This window comes from Mus musculus, chromosome 18 (assembly GCF_000001635.26).
Source record: "Mus musculus strain C57BL/6J chromosome 18, GRCm38.p6 C57BL/6J".
Classification (NCBI taxonomy): domain Eukaryota; kingdom Metazoa; phylum Chordata; class Mammalia; order Rodentia; family Muridae; genus Mus; species Mus musculus.
The window spans coordinates 70603563-70629468 of record NC_000084.6 but is presented as its reverse complement, the minus strand read 5'-3'; the positions used below and the strand labels follow the sequence as shown (position 1 = coordinate 70629468).

General features: G+C 43.1%; 1 protein-coding gene across 2 annotated transcripts in view; it reads right to left on the bottom strand.

Annotated features, from left to right (window-relative positions):
* Positions 1-334: 334 nt before the first annotated feature.
* The window catches only part of Mbd2 (methyl-CpG binding domain protein 2), a 60910-nt gene continuing 35338 nt past the window's right edge, over positions 335-25906 (bottom strand). Inside the window, exons 5-8 of one of the 2 annotated variants that reach the window (XR_001782347.2) lie at positions 12814-12904; positions 11456-11633; positions 6748-6886; positions 335-3805 (exon numbers count right to left, since the gene is read on the bottom strand). Coding sequence is in view for 1 of the 2 variants with exons in the window: in NM_010773.2 (NP_034903.2) it covers positions 6760-6886; positions 11456-11633; positions 12814-12904 (396 nt within the window). In the remaining variant the exon portion in view is untranslated. The remainder of the gene's footprint in view (positions 3806-6747; positions 6887-11455; positions 11634-12813; positions 12905-25906) is intronic. The other variant, NM_010773.2, reaches the window with a different exon arrangement.

Here is a 25906-nt window from a genome sequence, read left to right as displayed (position 1 = left end):
AGACACCTGAAGCATACCATGTATAGGGGTCCTATATACACCCATCCCAGAGGCGAGAGCGGGCGGGACAGCCCTGCAGGCAGGTGGGAGGCAGGGGTCTCCTGAGGTCACAGCAGCCTCTCCAGAGCCTGGAGGCCCAGGCAGTCCTGTGTTCCCAGGCATGGCAGCAGCAGGCTGAGCACCTGCTTCAGCAGCAGTGAAGGGGTTAAGAGGGCTGCTCTGAAAGCTCTGGGGCCCTGCCACCCAGTCCTAGGTCCTTGAGGTCCTTTGTGTCCGCGAAGCCAGAGCCATCCTTCATGGATTAAGTCATGGAAGATAATTTACACAAACGGTTTTTGAAAGCATCAAAATTTATTGCTGTACATTTCCTCATAGCATTCACTATGGAAATAGTGCAAATATTTATCTTGAACTCTATTATCATTTGAAAGATCACAAAGCTTCTGCTATCTTTTGCAATCATTTATGAAGATCTATATTAAACTTGTGTTATTTTTAAAATTTAAATAATATTACATTCAAAGAGATTATATAATGCTTTCTAGAGAGAGAAAAAAAATCCTGGAAGCCACCAGGCAACTCTCTATCTTGGTAAAACGTGTTTTCTAACTGCACGAGTCTTTGTGCGCTCGCAAATTCACTCAACAAATACTTATTAACAAGCACATTCCAGGCATTGCTCGAGGCCCCTGAGGGCTTGAAGATGGAAGGACACCAGCTCAGCTTTGATGTGGATTACAGTGTAACACTAGAAACAGACATGCAAAACATTTTTTTTTAACAATACAGTAAACTGCCTCCACGGAGGTATTTACAAAAGACAGTGAGAACCTGGGTAATGGAAAGAGTGTCTGCCTGGAGAAATCCGGGCAGGCAACACCACGGGCGAGGCAGCCACCGCGCTGACACTTATCCGTGGCCAGGAACTCGCCACGTGGCCAGGCAGGAAAAGGGGGGGACCAGGCGCACAGCGGAGGAATTTCAAAGGAGCGAGTGGTGTGGCTTTTCTTGAAGTGAAAGGCAGCGGGATCGTAACAGGGTGAGACTGCTGTTTATGAGACCATGAAGAGTCTTTTGACTATTCTTCCATCCCCCCACCTTTTTTGGAAACAGGAATGAGTGCTTACTACCTGTCTGAAGACGTGCCATAGTCTAGGCACTGTGTCGGCTGTACCCGGAAACAGCCTTGCTCTCACGGAGCTCACATTCTACTCAAGAGACAACGAATCAATAAATCAAACACAGACCTCTACAGAGGAACGAGTACTGGAGGTAAAGTCACACGGACAGGACTGTGCACGAGCACCTCCTGGAAGCAACAAAGATGGCGGCGACAGCATTGACCCACTAAGTGCCAGGAACTGTACTGAACACCTCGCAAACAACAGCTCACGGAATCCTCACAACTCTATATGAGGTAGGTATTGTTACTCCTGTGTCACCGAGGAGGAATAAACTCATGGAGACCGAGGGCCCTGACAAGCCACGAATGCCAAGACTGGGATGAGACATGGGCTCTCTGGCTGCAAAATTCACGTTCTGACATTTGAGGCTGCACTTAAAGGCATCTGGGGAAGTCGGAAAAAAAGCAGGGGACACAGAGAGGAAAGAGAAGGGACAGGGATCAGAACTGAGAAAAAGAAAGCTATTCCCTAGTCCAGAGGGAGAAAAGAAGAGTCCTGTGAACTTAGAGGCTGTGGAACGGAAGGGCCTGAGGTGTGTGGCTATGGCAGCACTTCTATCAGGACTGACTCACAGATGCTACGAGCAAGGGGATGAGCCGCATCCTGCATCATTTCTGTATTTCTGCCTTGTCCATCTGAACAAAGTCAACTTTGACCCAAGTAGAAGAATCTAAGATGATGGTGGGTATGTGGTGATAAAACGATGAATTTGATTTTGGAGTATCTCAGCCTTGAGTGATGGTCACTAAGAGGCCACGTTCTGAGGGCTTTCACACCTTGTTTTCTACCTGAGCAAAGTATACAGAGTAACACTGCTAAAGCTTTGTAGTACGTACCGTACGCGGTCAGTTTGCTTTCAAAAGATGTGTGTAGGGAAGTTTGTAAAATGGTTTGGACTGTGCTGCTAAAAGAACAAGACATGAGATCCGAAGCCATAGTTACTATTGATGCTAGCCATCCTTTGGATAGGAGGACAACTTTGTGGAAGCCACTCTAATAGCAGACTAGCTCTTTAAGAGATGGCAATATCCACTGCAACACACTCAGCCTGAGTCACTTGGATGGGCCCCTAGCAAGGATCCTCTGACAACCATCCTCCCAGAGCAGGCAGAGCTGCCCGCACATCCGCCAGCAGGCCTGTCTCGGTAAAACTGGGGGCCTAAGGCTCACATGTAAGAATGTAATCAGATCGGAAATTCCAGACTTTTACAGTTTGGCAACACGGTTCCAAAACCATAGCAGCCCGAAGCCAGCCACTCACTGTCCCTGGGAATAGGAAGGGACTGGGGGTCCTGGGGATAAAGGACACAGGTGGCAAGGACACAGGTGGTTACAACCTTGACCACATTACTTTGAGCCTAATTTTATTTTGTTCTTTTTTGGTGCTGAGACCTGAACGTAGGGACTCGAGCAAGCTCAGCATGTGTGCTCATTTAAAGTGAACACCCAGACAGCACAGGTCCAGCACGCGGACACATAGACTGTACCTATAAAAAAGCACATTATTTTGGATCCTCTTTTCATGATTTCCCTTAATTTCTTTATAGTCATTCCCTCTTGTCTTTGGCTCTGATCAATTTAAATATGTTTTCATTTTAAAAACTCATCGGGTAATTCAATGGCAGTTATAGTAAATAAATATCAAGCAATTTAAGTGGTCAGAAAGTTAGGCTTAGCGCTTCTAACAGAAGAAAACGTTGCTCGTTAGCAAAGTATCACGCTCTGGTCCATGAAGCTACGTCTTAAGAGGCCGCCTCTCAGGGTGGCAACAGATCTGGCGTGCTCTACTGCCTTAGTCAGCTAGTGGACACTAGAAAGGAAAATAGTTCTAGTCAAAACAAGAGGAGCTTCAGACACCACCTACAGGGTCCTTGTAAACCTAACTCATGTCACATGAGAGCCTCACTATGGAGCACTATCCAAAGTACTAGTCATGGGTAAGAGAGGAAAGCTGTGTGCCAGAAGCCAAAGTGCAGCTTCTGGGGCAATCAGCGCCCTCACTCTGAGAAGCCTGCAGGCTCACTGCAACACGCCAGCGACTTCCTGTCACCTCCAATTCCACACTAAGGGCCCGGGTCAAAGCTGAACGTGTAGCAGGACACTCTCCAGGGGCTCCATTTGTGTGTAATCTTTAACAAAAGAAGTTCCAATCAGTCTGTGAATATAGTCATTTATTTGTCTTTACAGTGATGATGGAAGAATGTACAGGTATCTTCTTTCAATAAAGTATAAAAATCTGTTTATATACAGTGAAGTATAATAATCTTTAATTGGGAAACTTATTTGGTACTCCTGATCTGTTTATATTAAAACTGTGGGGGAAACAAATATTTCACGTAAGTGCTACCTTTCCAGTAGACTGCACCTGGCCTCAAAGCTGCACTGCACCGGAAGGGCCCTGCTTGCTATTATAAAAGACTCATTTTAAGTCCTAGGATTCAAAATAAACATCATTTGGAATAATAGATATATACATCAAAAATACATCTAAAAAGGCATTGGTTAGTGCTATTAAAAAGCTATGTGCTCAGGTACACTTTTTCTTACAGGCGAAACCCAGTGGAAATGTTTTAATTCTGTTTCTAGCAATTTGCTCTTGGGGAAGGTCAGTCGAAAGTTACCTGTGAAGACAAAAGAAAGAACAATGACTTCCTAGGTGAAAGGTCAGAGAGACTCACTAAGAACCCCACGCCTACAGCCCCAGTAGAGCACTGAGCTGCAGGCCAGACAGAGATGGCTGAGAACCCTCAGTCACCAGACCTTCCTCACACTCCAGTGTCCATTCTGATGACTTTTAATAGCCAGGTCAGTTGCTTATACAGTATTTCTGGTCTACAATTAGCTTTAAAAAAAGATTAAAAAGGAAATTCACAAGGTATATAAATAAAATATCCCAAAAGACAAAAGCCAAACCCAGACATGTTTTTGAAAAATTCGACTTAACAATGATATCTTGGACTTCACAATGATTGATTTACTTCACAGCATTTGGAGGCCCCGTGTAACTGCACACTGAGCCGTTTGCATCTTTGGTCCAGTTCATTCACAGCTACACACTCACACACATTTGTTTCTGTCACTATCTCCTTTCTCAATCACTCTTCGAATGCTTGATAACCTGGGGACTTATCTGTCCTGTGAAGTTTCGGTAACATAGAAGACCTGAGCACACTGCTTAACCAAACCAACAAGCACAGGCCGTTCCTGTGTATGTAGGGGATTAGAAAGAGCACAGCATGAGGGGAATGACAGAGCTGAGGAAATTAAAGCTTAGAAGAGTCTGTTATGGGCCATGTGAAATTGGCCTCTTATCTAGCTATAAGCTCGAGCCCTGTCTATTCTACACATAAGGGTGACACCTATTCTGGTTGTGTAGCCATGTGTAGGATTTTCAGTGCATATAGGATAAATGAGTAGGTTATGCAAATATAATTTTAATAATTAAGAAGTATCCTAGGTATTCTATAAGCTACAAGTCTACTGGCCTAGTCAAACAATGTCTTCTTGAGGTCAGAATATAATATGCATAAATCTGTCCCTATTGAACATGTCAAAATAATGGTCGTTTTTTTAAGGAATTCATTACAATTCTAACCATTCCTCCATACTCTGAGCAGGTGCCAGCCCCTGTACACGGGAGCTGCTATCACCTGCTTGTCTACATGAGCTGTTGTGTGCTGACCCCAGAGCATCTAGAAAGTCATCACCAAGAAAATGAAGGTCTGTTACATCCTAACTATGCCACTCTTGACCGGCCAGGAGCAAATTCTGAAAGAGAAGGAAAAAATCTGAAGAAGAGGTGTGCCAGCCCAGACTGCATCTTGATACAGGGCATAGACTGTGCCATGGGAACAAGACCCATGCAGACTCCTTTACTGCTCCAGAGACTCTGTGGTTATGGCCTCAGACCATAGGGCCATGCTCCACACTTCTCTCTGTGACAAACGTAACACACACTGAACGAACTCATCAGATGCCTACAGTGCATCCTTTCAGCTTGTAAAACAAAGTCTAAAATGTCAACACAGTGTCTTCCTGTTCTCAGCGAGGAAATAAAGGGCTTAAAATAAGACTGAGCCAGACTCTCCCAGTAAGGAAATAAAGACTTAAATAGAACTGACGTGGATCTAAACAATCTGTATGTCCGGGAAATTGCATGGTGGATGGTGCTGCCCTCACTGCACACGGAAACAGGAGGCAGAACGTTTACTCCTTGGTTGCAGTGTCACCATGGTATGGGGCACCCGAGGAAAGGGAAGGTGATGCTAACAATTAACCCATCTTCTCTCCACTCCGGACTTGTGCTCTGCTCCACTACTGGACAGGACTCCCATGTCGCAGCTCCAGTGGAAACCTCACTCTCCCTGGGCTCTCTCAAGCTCACGTCCAACCAGCCACCAGGAACCTGATTCTACCACATCTCAGACCTACCCTTTCCTGCTCATCTCCTGTCACCTTGAGAAAGCCACCACTGTCCACTGCAGCATTTCAACTGGTCCCTGCCTCAACGCCTTCTCTACTCCATGCCAAACAAGCAAATCTGATCATACTACTCACCTTCTGTGAGACTATGAGCTTCTGTGAGACTATGAGCTTCTGTGAGACTATGAGCTTCTGTGAGACTATGAGCTTCTGTGAGACTATGAGCTTCTGTGAGACTATGAGCTTCTGTGAGACTATGAGCTTCTGTGAGACTATGAGCTTCTGTGAGACTATGAGCTTCTGTGAGACTATGAGCAGCTGAAGTCTGCACCTGACTCACAGGCCTTCCTGACTGGGCCTGCTGCCCACACAATCCCCAGTACTCCATAGGCAACAGGAACCCTACATTCCCACTTCGCGTCCCTTTTCTCTGCTGACCCTCTAACCCAACCACTTTCTGCCTGTGCTCTGCCTGACTCACTTCTACTCATCCTTCAGGACCAAGGTAAACATCCCTTCCTCAGGGCAGCTTTGTTGACCCTTTCCATCAAATTCTGCTCTGCAGTCTCTCCTGTCAGATTTGGTTTCTGGGGGAACAAGCCATAGCTGTATGTGTGGTAGAAAGTATAACATCTTGCCAAAACACACACACACACACAAGCTCACAATTGCATCTTTAAGACGAAGTGTTATACTTGTCAATGCTCTTCCCGTTCTCTATCTAATGCAGTATTGAGTACCTACTCATGGTATGAGTCTGCCTATCTTACTGCCATAGTTCTAAGGAGGGCATGGCATCCCCCAAAAGGCAAACAGGTCAGCCATTCCTCTCTAACCAAGAGTCCTTTTCTCCTTCCTCTGCCTTCTTTTCAGGACACCCTAGCCATTTTCTTAGCATGGATTAAAACCATATGAAGTAAGCCAAAAGATCCCTTCTAGGTAGGTGGCTACTGCATCAAGAATGTCCTCCCAGAATTAGGACAGACATGATAGCTTATGGGTCCTTAAGGCAGAGCAGGCCACATGCAGGACCCATGAGTGTTGAGCAGGCTACAAAGAGAAAAAAACATGAAAGTAAATGCCTTCTCTCTGCAAGCCTCTCTGCCTCGGCCAGCCTCTCTCTGTGCCTGCTGTGGCTCACCTGATCATATTCTTACGCCTCATCTCCACTGTCCATGTCAATGTCTACTTCCTCCGTGTCCGCAGCCCGGGACAGGATGTCGGCCATCAGTGCCTCCTCCAGTTTCTTGCGTACTTGTTGGACTCGCTCTTCCTGTTTCCTTTTCAAAAACCAAAGGAAATGACACTGAAATTTCAGTAAGTAATAAAAATGAAACTACTCTGGCCACCCAACCCCCTCAAGGACCACGCAGAAAGGCACACTTCCTTCTCCTTAGGCTTCCCAAATGCCTCTACACAGGAACCAGACAGGGCTAACTCTCACCAGAAAACAAACTGGATGGGCTATTCAATGGTGGTAACCTCTTATCTCAAGGGATTCTGGAAGGAATACATGAACTTGAGTGGCCTTTTCCTCAACTTCAAGAATTTCAAGTATGTGACGATTTGGGGTTATAACTTAAAAAAATAAGTAGAAATAACTTGGAAGTGAGTATATGTGAGGGAGATAGCCTGCTGCAGCCCCAATAGGCAAATGTGTTGGGCTTGCCCTGGCAGTCTGTGGATGAGTCAGGACAGAGGAGTACTTCAAGACCATATCAGAAGAGTAGAGCAGGGCCAGGACCCCTGAAGCCCATGCACTGAGGACAAAGACCAAAACCACCTATCCAGCTGAGAGGAGCCAAGCAGGTGAGACCATACCCTGAGCTTCTCTAGCTTGCTGACAGCAAGGCGACGTCAAAGGTGGCAATGATTCCTAAACCATTAGATGAAAAACAAAATCAAGGATAACGAGGCTACTAGAATGTTCTGTGAAGCACGGGGGTGGGGGTGGGGGAGAGATGAGACCAGCTCCCTGAGAAAGCAAGGGCAAATGGACATCCAGAAGCAAGCCAGAAGACCAGAGCAAGAAATAAAGAGACAGAGGAAGAAGAGAGAGTGGGCTAACACCACACAGACAAAAGCCACAACCTGGTATGTGAGTAGACAGGTGATGATCAGAATCCACACAGAGTAGGTGAAGGAGCCACAGTAACAAGGAAAATTCAGGGCTTTACAGAAAAAAAAAAAAAAAAAAAAAAAAAAAAACCAGTGCAGTTCCCTCCCACTAGGGCAGACAGACTACAGCACTGCCGAAATCCAGGATACCAGACAGGTAAAGGAAACATCCTGGAGGACTCCAGAAGACCCCTAGGAAATTGGCCAGCTGTAGAGTCCATCTTGTTCTAAAATCCTGAAGTGAATGACACTATGTCCAAGGTAAGACATGTAATAGGTACCATGTATCCACAAAAACACTTTATCTTTTCTCTGTTAAAAGAAACAGCACAAAGAATTGCTAACAGACTTCCAGTTCCTAAGTGGGGATTCCAATCAACAGGAGGGAAAAAGTACACTGCCAGTCTGACCTCTGACCTCTGACCTGTGACCACTGCAGTTTCCTTTACATCAAATGAGTCTGGAGTTCAACACCAACTCCATGTAATGGAGTGGGGTACAGAAGAAGACTCACATCAGCCGCCACTAGCGTCAGATCACGAGAGGCACAGATGCTGGGAATGATCCATCAGGGAGGCAGGGTGGGGCCACTGCACCTTGTGAAGATGTCTAATGTCTGTGATGAGTTTCTTTTACTTTGAATATGACTTCTTGCCTTTATGCAACAAATGTGCTTGCTGCAGGAGTAGACAGAATTCTATGATGTTCTCCAAGACTCCTCCACATCCAATATATACTCCTTGTGCAATTGCCCCCAGGAAAAGTGGATGACATTGGTGGATAAGGTGGGATGTTGCTCTATAATTGGTTACTAATCACAGAATCATTAATTAATCACAAGGAAGCTGATTCTAGTGAACCTAACCAGTAAGAAGTGTGCTGAGAGAAAATGTCAGGGTATACAGAGAAGCCAAGTGGGGACCGCAGCTCAGTAGTGGGGGCCGCAGGTCACTTTCCTTGTTCAGCGGTCTCAGTACCCTAGCTTTGTTCAGAATAGAACAGGGGTCTCAGCTCTGCAGCACGCAGTGAATTTCTTATCCAGTGTCTGTACTTAGAAAAAGACTCCCATGAAGGTAAGATGGCCCAGAAACCACGGGTTTCAGCCTAGTGAGGCTCAGGAGAGTCCAGGCTGTCAAACCACAGACTGTGAGCGCATAAATGACTTAGGCTACAATTTATGGGAATGTCACTAAGTATCAGAAATTACACCCATGAATGAAAATATTATCAAGCATGCTGAAGAGATAAGCTTAATGCTGAGCTCTTTAGCAAAGGCTCACTTGGGAAGCACATATAGCTAGAATAACCGAGAGGACCAGCAGCCCCTGAGCAAGAATGAGATCTTTAGCTAGAAGCTTTGCAGAAGCAAAGGCCGGCTTCAGTCGGAGGAAGAGCCGCAGTTCCACTCAGTGTCACTTCTGAACCTGTGCCAACTCAACAAGTAGTGCTGCCTGGTGACTTCCGCTAAGCTGGGTCCATCATATGAGTGTTCTGTTAGAAAACTCGATCGCTCTTCTACCATCAACAGGCCTAGTGTCAAAGCCACTGGCATTCCCAGTACCCTAGCCTAAACCCATACAACTTGTGAAAATCCTGTTTGCTATCCCTGTGCTCATACCAAGAAGGAAAGAGCCTTTTCCCCAAGTGATTCTCTTCCTCAAGGTCACAATGATTCGCAAAGCCACCTCTTCTCTTGCTTTGATTTTTATATTTTGTTTTTTATAAATTCTTCAAGAATAAAGTTGATTGCAAATTCCAAGAAACGAAAGCATCTGAGTACAACCTTGAACTGCTTCTATCTTTTCAAAGGAGATTATTTTAGAGCCCGAGAAGGGTTTTCCAATTATAAATCTAGCTAGACTCATACATTCAGGAACATTTCCATATCAACTCTTTATACATTTAGATGAAAACAAACACAAACAGAAAGCTATTTTAAATTGGATGTTTCCAAACTGCCATCTGCTGGTTTCATCTAGGAATGGTACTCCAGGAAAACTCAGATTCAAATAGAAATAGTGAAGTGCACATACAAACTGCCATGTTTTCAAAAACAAAGCAATGTACTGAGGTGTCATTGTCATCATTACAAAGTAATGGCGCCAAAGTTCAAAGGTGCCAGAACAACATTTCCTTGTGATCTCACAATTCAATGTGTTACTTCTCTGAAATAATAGTTTGCTTATACCTCAGGGTGCTGTCAGTCTGAGCTGAGTTTTCCTTTTACTGTTATTGCTAAACACCTGCTCTGTGGCTCAGCCTTAGAAAGAGTGAAAGATCTTCATAGATGTAACTATGTCCTCTCTTACTCCTGATTACTTCTTTGCTCTGTATTCCTCGGTTGCTTCCCATCTTGCTCTACTGTATGAGTGTGTGTATATACATGTGCATGCATGGATGCATGTGTGTGTACATCTGTTCATTTGTGTATGCTTGGGGGGCCATATGAATGTATGAGTGTGCGATGGATAGGCCGTGTCTCTGGAACTCCTTTAAATCTTTACATGTAACAAAGCAGATATAAGTGAGCCTCTAAACTGAGTTTGAATGAACTAAATAAACTCATGAGAAGTAAACTGAACTTTAAGATGCAGCTGAGCCTCGAGGCAGCAAGGCTCTCTGTCACCTTCTTCACAGAAAGGTTGGTTTACAGACAAACGCATGCGGGAAGAATCACAAAGACGCAGTGAAAGGGTTAATGGTGTGGTTTGGGGATAGAATACTTGCCTTGAATGCTAGAGGCTGGGTTTCAATTTCCAGCACTACAAAGGCAAACCAAAACTAAAAAGCAACTGCATAAAAGGCCCAATGGATGAAAGAGGCTCATTAGAGTGGAGGTCCAGAGGCACACACTGTGACTGCAGCATTGAGACTATGACTAGTCACGTGACTAGCGATACCCGTGATGGTCACTCTGAAACAAAGCTTATTTTCAAAAATATTTTCCTTCCCAAGATCTTTATCACATTCCATGCATTTCACAAAAGCTCTGTATCTTAGTGCTGTTGCTGTGTGCCCAAAAGCAACTTGGGGACAATGAGGTTTATTTTGACTACACTTTCATATCACAGGGCCTTATCAGAGGAGGTCTGGGCCGGAACTCATCAAGCATGGCAGGAGTCTGGAGGCAGGAGCTGGTGCAGAGGCCATGGAGCAAGCTGCTGACTGGCTCGTCCTCATGGCTTGCTCAATCTGCTTTCTTACAGCAATCAGGCGCTCCAGCCCAGAGATGGTGCTGTCCACAGTGAGCTGAGCAGTCAGTCACGGCCCTGCAGGCCTGTCTACAGCCCAATCTTATGGTAGCAATTGATCACTTGAGAGTCCCTCCTCTTAGATGACTCTACCTGTGAGTAGCTGGCATAAAGCTAACCCAGACACCTGTAATACCCAAAAGATGATCTCTGACAGATCCATCCCTTACAGATAGGGGTTCACCCCTCTTTGGGGGGGATTTGTATGCATAGAGACAAAGATGTCAGTGTGAAGGTAATTTTCATGGCATTTTTGAGAGCTGAGCGTATGAAGCAAAGTTTTATGGCTTCAGGCTGCTTACTTACGGTGTCGGATCAGACCTCAAAAAGCTTCAGGTGTTGAACTTGGCTTTAAGTTGTGAATATAGGATGATCGACCGTATTAGCTATGGCACTGAGCCTAAGGGCTTTCATTTAAAAAAAAAAAAATTCCTCTACAGGCAAAAGTGAGGCATTTAAGATTATGTTAAGATGACTTACCTAATGTCTTCATCTGTAACAATGAAAGCTTTGCAGAGGGGTTGAGATGTGTTAAGCCAAACAGCAGGGTTCTTTTCCACGGCAGCAGAGACTTGTCCTGTGATGGGCGCAGAGCTTGTGTGTAAAGCACTGGCCACAGCAGACAGAAGGGTCTCGTCATTGCTACCTGGACCGACTCCTGCAAGGAGAGAGCAATGCTGGTAAGAGGAAACTACTCCTGAGCAGTGGGCCCGGCACTGCCTAAAACAGCCAGTATGTTTATGCTCACTTAGGATCACGCAAGTAAGCCTGCTAAAGCAACAAAGGGCAAGCCACATCCATGCACTAGCTACTGCACACCATGCACATCCATGCACTAGCTACTGCACACCATGCACATCCATGCACTAGCTACTGCACACCAAAATGACAGAACAGTTAAGAACTGTAGACAAAATTTCAACTTTAAAGTACATTTCTTAAAACCCAAATTTTTGAAAAGTTATGTCCATTTTCTCAAGAAAGGTCAACCAGTTAAATAATTTAAGACCCTGTAAGATCACTATGTTACACTCAAGTATCCCTGTTAACATGCCTGGATTGGTTTCTTCCTATTTAGCTTTTAATAACAATTTCCTATCTCTAGGCTTATCATCTATATTCTGAGACTTCAGGGAAGGTCAGTGCTAGCATGACATGCCCAAAACTTAGTCATGACCTTCAAAGAACGGGAACCAGACTCCTGGAAGTAACACACGCACAGCCTCACAGCAACATGTAAGGGATCCAATCAAAGTTCTGAATTTATTTAAAGCAATGATGTCTAGGAACATACAAATATAAGATAGCAGCCCAACCGTACACTTGGAAAATTTCTGAGAAATTCACACTAAGTCAATATTGAGGATTGAAATTCTAATACTTGAAAAAGAATGTAACTCTTCAATAAGGCATAACCATGTGAGAGCAGCAGTTACAGAAAAGCAGGAGGCCTTGAAGTTGTTATTTCAGTAGATAAAGAGAAAGAAACTGCTGGGGTGAGATGGAAACCCCTTTGTTCATCTGCAGTCAGAAATGCAGCAGCACATGGGTTAATGGTCAGTCATAAGGCTAGCCGAGAACCAAACATTTCACATGGAAGAAAAAGAGAAGTTAAGGCCAACATACTATACAGAAGTATTTTTATGACACATGTCTGTCATGTATGTTTTCCCTTGGTTTATAGTGTAAGAGGCATGCCATCCAGCAAAACCCATTGTCCCCAAAGCAAAGACCTGCTGGTATTTGTCAATTATTAATGCACAATATCTAAGTACAGTGCCACACACACAGTATGTATGTACTTAGCAAATATGTACTCAACACAACGTAAATGATACCTTGAAGACCTTTAGGTAGCTCCATGGTTTTTATAATTTGTTCTGTTACATCTGATGCGCTAAGTCCTTGTAGCCTCTTCTCCCAGAAAAGCTGTAAGGCAAAAATACCAGTTAACAGACACATTTCTAAGGCAGGGGAGTCACAGAGCTGGCCAGTGCTGCTGAATAATGAAGTCAGTTCAATGGCCTCCTACTGTGTTCTGATTCTTTCCTTAGAGCTCACGCGATGAAATGCCAAACAAGAATTCTTTCAATGCATGATAACTCCGTCAGATGACATTACTCAAAAAATGTTTTGACTTTCCAAAATCAGTTGCTTCAATATTATAGACTGTTGCATCTTATAAATTATATATAATTGCTCATAAGGTATAATTTGAATTTTTAAAGATTCATTTAGCATAAAATGCCAATGTTAAAATTTATCAAAGGAAGAAAAAAATAACCAATATATTTACAAAAACACGGTTTTTCTAAGACATTTCTACGTTTAGCCTTTCAGTACACTTTAGAGGGTAGATACTATACTTGCTGCTGATAAAAAGTTCTCCAAGGCATCCTAATACCAGTGATGAATCACGTTCTCTCTGCTGCGCAGTCCCTGAATCCCTCACTCACTCAGGGCTACTGAGACACACATTTAGCTCCCAAACAGCAATGCTAAACTTATACTTTATAAGCTTGTCAGATGCCAGGCTTTCTCGCAGACAGTTATCATGGCTCACAGAGTGTGTGCATCCATGCAGAGTCTTCTCTGAGCCCCTACAACACACTGTCTTTGTCTTGTGCACAATCAACAATGGTTCTACTCCTTTTCCTTTTTAATCCACATCCCATTTACTGTAGACAAGGAAAACCAAAAGCTTTCTTCCTTCCTTTAATCCTACCTAAGAGGACCTGTTGCAGAGGTGGTGCTGAGACAATCTAGGTAATGAGTAGCCAGGGAAGCAAGAGAGCTGAGCTTGTGGAAGACACATGAGCGCCTGTGGAACTCCAGCTCCACAGCTGTGACAGGTACAGCCCTGGTCATGGTAATCATCTTCAAAGGCTTTACTTCTCCTTTAGAGAGGAGGGAGCAATGGCTACCACACAAGACAGCTGTGGAGAGTGGGTGAGGCAATACATGTCAAGCGCCTACCACACAGTAGTCAATAAAACTTACTGTATATAATTTATAGCAGGTTTTGGCTACTTTTAGGGCACTGGGAACTTAATATGTAAAGCATCAGATAAGCACCCATCAGACACAGGAGAAGATATGATAGGATAATTCTCCCGGGGCAGAATCATAGGATGCAGAATTTATAACCTCAAACCTATCACCAAGAATAATCTCCAACAAAGTACGCTAAAGACTTTTGTATCTATAGTTAGGTGTATTACCTCTTCCTGAAAAGTAATGTCAGTAAGTAGCCAATATAAGTAGGTCAATCAATACTAGGAAGATGGAGGGAGGTTAATTAAGAGTTCAGTGTAAGTATGATGATTATCATAAGCATCCTGAGAAATCCTTTCTGCATTCTGTTTAATTCTTGGTAGGAAAATATTACCTTTGTTTTGAATACCACAGCTATTATTTTTAATAATTAAGGGAAATAAAATCCAGTAAAATTCCTAATTAATATATGCAGAATTCAGAGTTGGGAAGATGACTGTCAGTAAAGTGCTTGCCTTGTAATAATGAGGACCTGAGTTCAATGCCAAAAATCAAAGTAAAGTTGCAGGCAGGGTGGCACAGGACTGGATCCCAGCACGGTACCAGAACAGAGATCCCTGGGGCTTGGCTACCACGCCAGCCAGCTTAGCCTAACTGGTGAGACAGACCATTAAAGACAGAAAATCTGTCTCAAACGAGGTGGATGACATTCATGAGCGTAACAGCTGAGGCTGTTGTCTCACACACACACACACACACACACACACACACAAAACAAGGATGCAGAACCCAAAGTAACGTATGTTTATGTTATATGCATGGCTATGTATGTACATTTGTTATGTTATATACATGTTATGTTATATGCATGGCTATGTATGTACATTTGTTATGTTATATACGTGTTATGTTACATGCATGGCTATGTATGTACATTTGTTATGTTATATACATGTTATGTTACATGCATGGCTATGTATGTACATTTGTTATGTTATATACGTGTTATGTTACATGCATGGCTATGTATGTACATTTGTTATGTTATATACGTGTTATGTTACATGCATGGCTATGTATGTACTTTTGTTATGTTATATACATGTTATGTTACATGCATGGCTATGTATGTACATTTGTTATGTTATATACATGTTATGTTACATGCATGGCTATGTATGTACATCTGTAAGCATCCCACTGTTTTGCCAGTTCATATTCATTGTTCAACTTACTATAGAAAACTGCCTGTGTACTAGACATGTGCAAACATCTTGCAATTATTCTCTAAACAAACAGTATGTTAACAATTTACACAATGTTCACATCAAAGTACATAAGTAACCTAGTATAACCTAAAGGATGGAGGACGATGTGGAATAATATAATCATAATACTGGCATATTACACAGAGACTTCAGCATCTCATGGATTTCATAAGACAGATAGACAGACAGACAGACGGGTCTGGATATCAGTAAGCGGTCCTATAACCAAGCTCATGGGGAAGAAATGACTCTATACTATGACTTAACTTGTAAAACCAGAACAAAAGTATCAAAAACGACAAGTATGGGGGTTATGGGTGAGTATGATTGACAGTATTTTACACTAAAACTCTATTTCCAGAATTAAGAGATGATTTTGAACCTATCAACTTCAATGTTTAACTTTAAAAGTTGTCAATAGAAGAAAAAATATACAAAAAGAAGACAATCATACAAAATATAGGATTGAAACAACATGGGTACACAGCTTTAGATTTTTATCAAGTCATATTACCACTGTGGGCAGTTCCCCAAACTCTATCATCTGCTTTCACTAGCCTCGGCTTACAACTCAGTCCTAGGGAAGAACAAGGAAGGGAAAGTCTTTTGCCTAAATGTTTCTCAAGTTCCGCATGAAGCTCAGGTGTTTACCAGGATTGGATTACGTTTATCTGGAAGTCTCCCCCAGCCAGCTCATGTCCAATGACAGTCACAGGCCATGTGCAAGTCTTTCTGAAAGTGTAGTTAGTGGCTGGCTTCCTCTTGTGCTCTGATAAATTCCCTGAGAAAAGCAGCCGCAGGGAGAGAGAGCTCCTTAGCCTACAATTCCATGTCACAGCCCTTCATTTCAGCAGGGATGTAAAGCAGTTGTTACACACAGACACACAGACACACACACACTCTCACACACACACACACACTCACACACACACACACACTCACAGACACACAGACACACACAGACACACAGACACACACAGACATACTCATACACACACAGAGACACACACACAGACACACACACAGACACACACAGACACACACACACAGATACACACACACATACACACACTCATATACACACACACAGACATACACAGACACACACAGACACACTCATACACACACCGATACAGACACACACATACACACTCATACACACACACACAGACACACACACACACACACTCATACACACACACATACACACTCATACACACACACACACAAGAACAGAGAGGGAATGAATGCATCATACCCGTGTGGTTTAGATTGCTTTCTCCACTCTTAATATACTTCAGGACCGTCAAGCCGAGGGAATGGTGCTACCCACAATGAGCTGCATCGCCCCACATCAGTTAACAAAATCAAAACAACCTTCCACAGATATGTACACAAAAGGATCTAGAAACCCAGATGTAGATTACTGTTCCTGAAGACTCTCTTGCCGGACAATTCTAGATTGTTTCAAGTCAATGACAATATCACAGGAACCCCCATTTTACCACAGCTACCTCGTCTCTCCCAGCACATTTTGGGAACACCACCATTGTCCTCAACTCTAACATAAAAATGAGATTTTACCTGCCTAATTCAATCATGTCCTCAATTCAGTCTTGCTGCCTGTTCTGACACCAAATGTCCAATACATATAATACATAAGAAAAACATTGATTTAATAAATAGATCAAGTCCCAAAATCAACGCACTATTGCCTTGGGTTATTAGGTATGTTTCTAATCCTTACCAACAAAATCCTCTAACTGCCTCTAAGCTCTTCTTATCACCATCCAGAATATTAGAAAAAATCAGATAACTCCCACATGAACACCATCTTCTATTGCCAGTAGTCTCAGCAATGACCTGTCATGGAAACTAACAGTTGGAGAAACATCGGATGGGATTAGGCATCATGTAAAACCCCAAAGTACCTAAACTGTCCTTGATGGCTGTGTCTGGGGGCAAAGCATTGTAGTCACCGCCAGGCCTGTGTCTCACTGTGCCGTCTCCTCTCAGTTCTTGGTTTAGTACAGACACTCAGGCGAGCATTAGTGGGGCCCAGCTGCCTGCCCTTTACCTACTCTGGCCTCCCTGAGGGGCAAACATGATGTGTGTACAAAAGCTGCTTCTTTTGTAAGATGTGCCACCAAATATGTTTACTGAAAGTAAAACTAATTCAAAATCCAAATGTAGAATTTTGCTTTTTAACTGCTGAGGTTTGGTTTAGCTTGGGCTGTGGTTGGTTTGTCGTCTGAAGAGCCACAAGAAAAGTCACAAGCTCGCAATTCTGGAGCTCCAAAGACTGAGCTGCTAGAATGTTTATCAGCATCACCCTGGGAGCACAAGCCACACTCTGAACAGACTAGCACTCTCTGAGAAAGCCAGAAACGTGGGAGCAGATGAGTCCTGTGCGAATGAGTGCTGACATGAGTATGACCACTGCAGCAACTCTAGGGTCCCAGATCCGTGGGAACGTCAAGGCCTTCCACTGGTCTGAGTACCAATGTTGACAGTGTTTGCAGAGAGTATCGACCACAGCTTCACCTTCTCAGATGCCTGCAGCCTAACATTGCTACACAGACCCCAACACACACACACACACACACACACACACACGCACACGCACACACACACACACACACACACGCACACGCACACGCACACGCACACGCACACGCACACACACACACACCATACCAACCTTTCTGTAACTGTTTGTTGTCTCTTCAGGCCTGGTTGCCCCAGACAAGTCAGGCCCAAAGCTGTGCAGGTTAGAGCACAGAAAGGGTGGTTTACAAGGAAAAGGTAATCAGAAGCAAGCCCAACTCAGTAAGCATTCTTTGAGCACCCATCCCACGCACAGTATTTTGGTGGGTACTGCGGTGTTCATGAACTGGCAAAGAAGCTCTGTTTGGTGAAAGTAAACAAAGCAAGATCGACCACAGAGACTGTAAGCATACTGACAAAAAATTAACCTCAACATTAGAGAAGGATTTTAAGAGGTAGCTCTAGAAAATGTACAGTAATAATCTGTAGGCAAACAGAAATGGAGAGCAATGTCTACCCAAGCAAATAGCTTAAGCATTAACCAGCATCTCTCAGTAGTTCTACCCAGAGCAGCCAAATGGCCTAAAGCCTGAGCCTCGGCCTCCATTCCCATAGCGCTGAGTTTCATTAACTAACTGTTGTTTCAGGAGATTCTGCTGTGGGCATAAGCCTGGTTTGAGCTGCCCTGAGGGAATGGCAGTATCCACATAGGGGCACTCTGCTATCAACAGCACATTTTAGCCCCACTGTGTCTGTGGATAGAAAAAGCACAAATTCTCCTCTATACCTCAGAGACTAGAGGGTAGTAGTGTTCCCTCCCACTTTGTTTCACTGTAGAATGATTTGTCAAAGCTCTAGTGACTGTTTAGGTGTAGAGAAAGGGCTTGTCCGAAGTTCAGCTGAGGCACATATACACATATACTGAGGCACATATACACATATACTCAGTCACAAGATCTCAACGGCATATGGCGAATAGCAACAAGTGACAACTACCACTTAGCCAACCACAAGCCCAGCCCTCTGCTAAATGCTTTGTTCTAGGAATTTAGTTAGTGCTTGCTGCACCACTTTGGAAAATATCTATATATTCATATTTATAGATGAAGAAGCTGAGGCTTGGTGAGGCTGAACATAATTTCAGAGGATAGAAATTTTAAAATGAGACTATTCTTTAAGAAAGTATTTCCAGGAACACAAGGCTGACAATGTATATGAGACTTACAATCAGGTTAGGCTAATGAAACAATCATGCTGCAAACAGCATAGCAGGAAGAGTGCTTAGTGCTTAGTGCTTGGCTCTCCACTGGACCAAACAGCACAAGCCTTGGACTCTTCTACGTGACATTCGAGATGGATGATAGACTTATATATCTTTACCTGTCAAGAAAGCTACTGAGTTAGTCTGAAACCACTTAAAATATAGGATCCGTTTAAGGAACCTACACACAATACTCGGCAAGTCATGCCTGGTATCTGCCCTTTCCTTTTGCAGAATAAAGAGGCCCAGTGAGCAATACCTTTAGCTTAAACTGATGTAGAGTCTCAGGGAGATATTAAACTGTTCTTTGGATAGCTTGCATGATTTTTGAAGTATTAATTATAGACTGAAAATAAGCTTTCCTGGGCCCAATTGCAAACACCAATCATATAAATCAACATAATTTCAGAGGATGGAAATTTTAAAATGAGACTATTCTTTAAGATAATATCTTCAGGACCACAAGGCTGACAATGAATATGAACAAGTATTTCATGCAACGAGTGGAGAGAAAGGCTGCGTCCTAAGCATGTGTGACCAAGAGCTTCCAACTTCACTCTGTAAGAATGCTGTTCTGAACTATCTTTACCATGGCTGAAAATGTCTGTGCCAAGTATACCATCATTGTTTATAACTACTATTATACCCAATTTGAAAGCTATCAGTATCTTTACAGTGTTGAAAATTCACATGACATAAAAATATCTTGCTATTTACTCAGGCCCTCATCTTGTCAGCTTCCTGGGAAGATAGAAATATCTAATTCTGAATGGCAGGGTGAGCCTTAGACTCAGACCAGCCTATATTCTAAGCCTTGGTTTTCCAATAACTTTATGAAGTTGGTAGCTATAAGTATCAGTTTCCTTCCCTATGAGGTGTGACAACAAAAACCATTACAAATGGTTATAGAAACTTAATGAGGTTTGCTAGGCACCTAAACAAATTCAGTACAAAGCAACCACAAGTTCACTAGCCTAATAGCAAGCTCACTAGCCTAATAGCAAGTGTTGATCAAAAACTAGCAGTCTGTCGTCTTAATAAATAATCTCAAGGTAGAAATGAACAAGCAGAAATTAATTTTGAACAACATTAACATTGAGCCTTATCACACGCTTAAGCACCTGTCCTTCCCTCCCAAGTTTTCTGTGGAGCATTTCTTGCTACTTCAAGTCGCTCTCTCGTTCGCTCGCTCTCTCTCTCTCTCTCTCTCTCTCTCTCTCTCTCTCTCTGTGTGCGTGTGTGTGTGTGTGTGTGTTTGTCTTTCTCTGTCTCTGTCTGTCTCTGTCTGTCTCTCCCTCTCTCTCCCCCCCTCTGTTTCTCTCTGTCTCTGTCTGTCTCTGTCTCTCTGTCTGTCTCTCTGTGTCTCTCTCTCTCCCTCTCTCTCTCTCATCCAAGCCGACCTCTTCCCACTTGGACACAGTCTCAGTGCTAATTGAGAATGCTTTCAGAAGCAGTGCTAGAGACATCATCTGAGAGACCAGAGAAACATGAAAACAGAAAGCCCCCTTTTTAAAAATAAGAATTTCTAGGCACCAAGAGCACAACCGCAAACCAGGTCCAGGGATCTCCTTCTATAGGAGCTACCCCAAGCACAGGGCCCACTGCACTGCACACAGGGCCCTCCGGAACTGTACACGAAGCTGGTGGAATGTGGTATAGAGCAGTGGTGAATGGAGTGGGAGGAGAGAATGGATCCGTGCTGGGCTGCAGCACTTTGGGGTGTGCTGTAACATAATCTCATCCCGCAAGTTTCTCAAAAAGACAACAGAAAATAAATCTGTTTGTACTTACACAGTAACCCTCACCCTACACACACACACACACACACACACACACACACACACACACACACACACACACACACGTCGGTTCCTTGCTAAAAATAATGCAAAAAGTTTCCTCCCTGTAATTCCACATTGGGAGGAACAGTGAAAGTAGCCACTGCCAAGGCACAACTGAGCCCTATGAGTAGAAAGGGGAGAGCCTAGGGCACATGCATTAGGCAGACGTGTTTTGGTTGTCAGGGATGGGATGGTACCATAGGCACCGAGTGTGTAGACCAACCATGCTGCTAAACCTCACCATAGCTACTGAAGCACCCATTGGGAAGCCCTGCTTTAGACACTTGTGGCTGGGGGAGCTTTGCTTCGCAAGCTTCTTGATTACTGCAGCATAGACGCTGTACTGTGGTCCACCTAGCAGCCTATACCAACGGTCAAAATGAGCGAAAGCCTAGAGACGGTCTGAATCCTTTTCTTTTTCAAGTCCAGTGGATGGCATAGGCAGCTTTTAATTAAGAGCTCTGCAAACTGTAATTTCTTGTTATTTTTAGTCTCTTTCTTCACTGTGATGATGGCAAAGCCCTCAGAGAAACCTCAGGAGACCTGGGCTTGTGTCTGCAATGGCAGGCAGGAGAGAGAGGAGGGAACAGATAGGATCTGTGCTGAAGTCACCAACAGATTTGAACAGAGAGGCCCTATCCAGATACAAGCGTCTACAGCACGGTTTTCCAAGCTGGCTTTCTCACAGTAGATCTTTGGCAGCCTTTTCTGCCTGGGGCACCAGGCCATTTCTAACAACCTAAAAGTGTAGAAACTAGACAGACATCCCTGGGTGTCAGAGAAAAGAGGGAGAAACAAATTGGTAGCCCCTGCCCCAGCTCCTCCTCTGGAGCCTGTAAGACCCACTAAGCACAGGAGCTGGCTGTCTCCTCCTGCACTGCCAGAAAACTAGGCAAAGGTCAGGGAGCGGTCAGTGTGCGTGACAGAACAGAGCTGAGAGGATGTCTGTGGGCTTCTTTCATTTTGCTTGACTTTGGCAGGGTTTGGTTTGTTTGTTTTTTTCTTTCTTTCTGGTCTTTTGCTCATTTGTTTAGATTTTATTTTATGTGTTTCCTGTTGTTTTGTGGGTTGTTTTTTTTTTATTTGGTTTTGTTTTTTCTGAGAGAACATGAAGTTGGGTTGGTAGAGATGGGGTGAGGACCTAAGAGAAGTTTGAAGAGGGAAGACATGATAAAATATATTGTATAAAACATGTAATAAAATATTTTTAAAAGCTGAAATTCAGTCAATCTCTGACTAAAATCATGGCTATAAAGAGCAATTATTAATTATTAATAATTCAAACACACTGGATTAAGTGATGTTCTAGAACCATTCTATGATTACTTATCTTGGAAGATGTAGAGTTCAAAATGTCTGAAACATTTAAAGCCATGGCCATCCATCAGAATGTAGACAGACACACAGATTTTAGGAGGAGCTCTCAACCCTGCAGTACCACAGAGCACGCTACTGCAGAGATATGACACAGATAGCTGTCATATCATGGAAAGGCCAGGCTCCTATCAGAGTGACTTCTGGTGTTCAAGTACAGACATAGTAACAAAACACAACACACACGCTGCTCTTGGCCACACAAATGTCCATAAGTCCTGGGTGTACAACAATCACACAGAAAAGTATCCCTTCAAATCTAGCCGTGCAAAAGAGTGGAACTGATCTTGACCCTCATAGATCATCTTAAAATGCATTTCCCCCTTTTTATCTCCATTGGAATAAAAACTAACTCAATACTCAGAAACATGCTAAAGTTTAGGAAGGAAACTAAGCAAAGGTCTTTAAAAACTATCTTGAAACTATTTCTTTCTGCTTATTTTCAACATCATGAGCTAGATATTAGCACCTAAGTCAGTGAGCCCGCAAGCCTTGGTCCCAGGCCACTAGAGAGGTGCCTGGCACTAAGCCTGCAGTATCCTCCTCTGCCTCAGCTGTCCTGCTCCTGTGCTGAGCCCGCCACACACCCTGGCCCTGGTCTGCTCTACCTCCTCCTGCTGCTCGCCCACTGCCCAGGTCACCTCATCTCACTTCCACTCCTTGGGCTCCTTCCCTTAAAGGTAGCCGCTCACTTGAATTCTCAGACCTGAAACACATCCTCATCCACGCGGCTGCTCTCTCAAGCTGCCTCTTTCATCCTGAAGAGAATGTCTTCTAATGTCCTGGCCTGACATTCTTTTCTTTCTACCCAGGTTTTGCCCTCCCTGGTACTGTGTTAGCACTGGCTTTGCTTGAGATCATAGAACCTTGTAAGTCTAGGGGTAATTCTTGTCTCAAGACCCTCTGCCCAACTCCACTACCATCTTTACCTGCTGTCAGGGGACTTAGTTCTGCCTGTAGGATGGGTCTCTGTATGCACCAGTATCCGCTACTCTGTTAATCAGCATATTAAAAACGCCTTTGTCAAAGGGAAAAAAAAAGACTGTAAATAGTATTCCAATAAAATACTAAAATCCACAGGAAATATAAATTTCACAGAACATAAGGAGGAAAGTGCTAATACTTTATCAAACAGAAGAAACAAGTTATGTTTTAAAAAAAAAAAACACTTCACTTTTTAAAAGTTTTAGCCTGTAGTCTTCAACTTGGTCGAGCACATGTTACAGGTAACACAGTTGCTCACCCAGCAACATGAGATACAGCACAGCTGTCATGCAAATATTACACAGCTGGCATGCAAATATCCATGGAAAGAGGGCTGGTTTGGAAGCTAAAGTTTTTAATCAGGTGCAGCATTAAACACATGTATTATTTTAGGAAAATAATACATATTATTCTTAGATGTATTTTCAGTAGTATACTACAAACACTAATGATTGCTATTTCTATCACAGATTATCAAAACATTGAAAAACTGTTAAGTTTTTTGATGTTACAAATTTTTAGCAACTTGCCCAGAATTTTTAAATGTTAGACTTACAAAATTCATTTATGTAAGTTCATTTTCATAAGGCATTTACTGAGTGTGATCTGAGGATACAGAAACCTGGAACTAGGAGTGTCACCTGGTAGTAGACTTTCCCCAGGACTGAGTACCTGGTTCACTGGGAGAACACCATCCAGAACTGAGTCTGCATCTCAGAGGTAGAATACTCCAGGACTGCATATCAGTGATAGAATGCTAGCCTTGAACGTACAAAGCTCTGAGTTTCCATCCAACAAAAAAGAGGAGGGAAAAAAATAAAAAAGGTCTTGTCACAAACTTACAAACTATAACAAAACCCAGAAGAGGTTCACTTTGATTCACCGACTTTTGAAACGTTAAACACGTAAGACACTAATTAGGGTTATATGGGCAAATGATGCTTCTATCTAGAAGGAATTCACTGTCCAGTGGTCAAATTGCTCTATTTAAAATCAGTCCAGGTGCTGGAGAGATGGCTCAGTGGTTCAGTGGCTAAGAGCACTGACTTATCTTCCTAGAGGTCCTGAGTTCAATTCCCAGCAACCACATGGTGGCTCACAACCATCTGTAACAGGATCTGATACCCTCTCCGGTGTGTCTGAAGACAGCTACAGTGTAGTCCTCTACATTAAATAAATAAATAAATCAGTTTCAGTTAACACCTGAGCTGCCTGGTTACAGACAGCTAAGGCAACTTAAACCGTGACCGGCGGAGATCCAAAGACAAGCATAAGCCACCTCATATTTCTCCTGGTGTCCCAGGAAAAAGGGACTAAGATAAATGATGAGAAACTTATGGTGCAACACAAGTGAAACTCTGTACATAAATAATGTAGCTGCAAATATGTGAATATATGTCTGTGTGTCCTGATGTATATGTCTGTGTGTCCTGATGTATATGTCTGTGTGTCCTGATGTATATGTCTTGAGTGTGTGTGTGTGTGTGTGTGTGTGTGAGGTCTCATGCTAAAGCTAAATAAACAATAACAATTTGGACTAAAAACAGACTAAGGAACAAAAATAAAAGGAAATGCCAGGGTCAATGAAGAGGAAAGAATAGTAACGACCTGCTACAGTGGTTTCTCTGAATTTTGCTAAGAAGACTCTAGTCTACGCACACACAGCACCACATATTCACGACATGTCTGAAGGACTGGGTCATCCTAAGATGCATATGAAAAGAGACCATCATGTGCAGTGCTAACATTTCCTAGGTGCTGCTCCCACCAGGTTTAACTCACAACACAGAAGAAAAAGGAAGACGAGGAGAAGGGAGAACATGAGGATCATCTTGACGCAGACCAGCAGGACTCCAAAACTTCCTGCCATGTACCAAGAGCTTCATGAAGCTGATCCCCAGGAAAAACGTTGAGGTGTAAGGGCTACACATGAGCTCCACAAGCCCTTGTTTGCCGATGTAAGCATTTCCTCTACAGCAAGGATGGCAAAGCAGAGCAATGGACAAATATTTTGTTTTAAAAAAATATGTGCTATGTCAACTGGATGTCCTTACATTGAGACATGAATCCACCTTACATCAAACACAAGGTCAATTCTTGGTGGACAGGAGCTCTAAAAGTCATGCAAGCAAGCATTCAGAAGATAACCCAAAGGATTACATTGATAACTGTCAAGTAAACCAACAGGTCTTGAGAACTAAAATCGGTGACTGGAGATTAACAAATAAACACTGTGTGACAGCTATCAGATGGAAGACAGGGTTTCATCGGCACACAGACAGTCTCTTACCTTGCTACCAAAACCTTTCTTAAAATTATGAGCACAGATTTCTCAAAAGATGATCTTAAGAGAATAACAGTGTAATCTACAAGCTTGAAGCAAATATTAGGATTTATATCCAAATATACATAAAGAACTCTTTAAATCCATGAGAAAAAACTAATTCCTTATAATAATAATGAATAAAAACTTGTAGAGGTGTCAATGAGATAGCTCATTGCTTGCTACCAAGCTGGTAGTGACCTGAATTCAATCCCTAAATCTATACACAATAAATAATAAACAAATTAAAAGTGTTAAACGGATTATCCATATGGCCAAGTCACAGAACTGGTTCTTAGTGCCATTACGACCAAGAAAATGTGCACTCGAACCATAAAA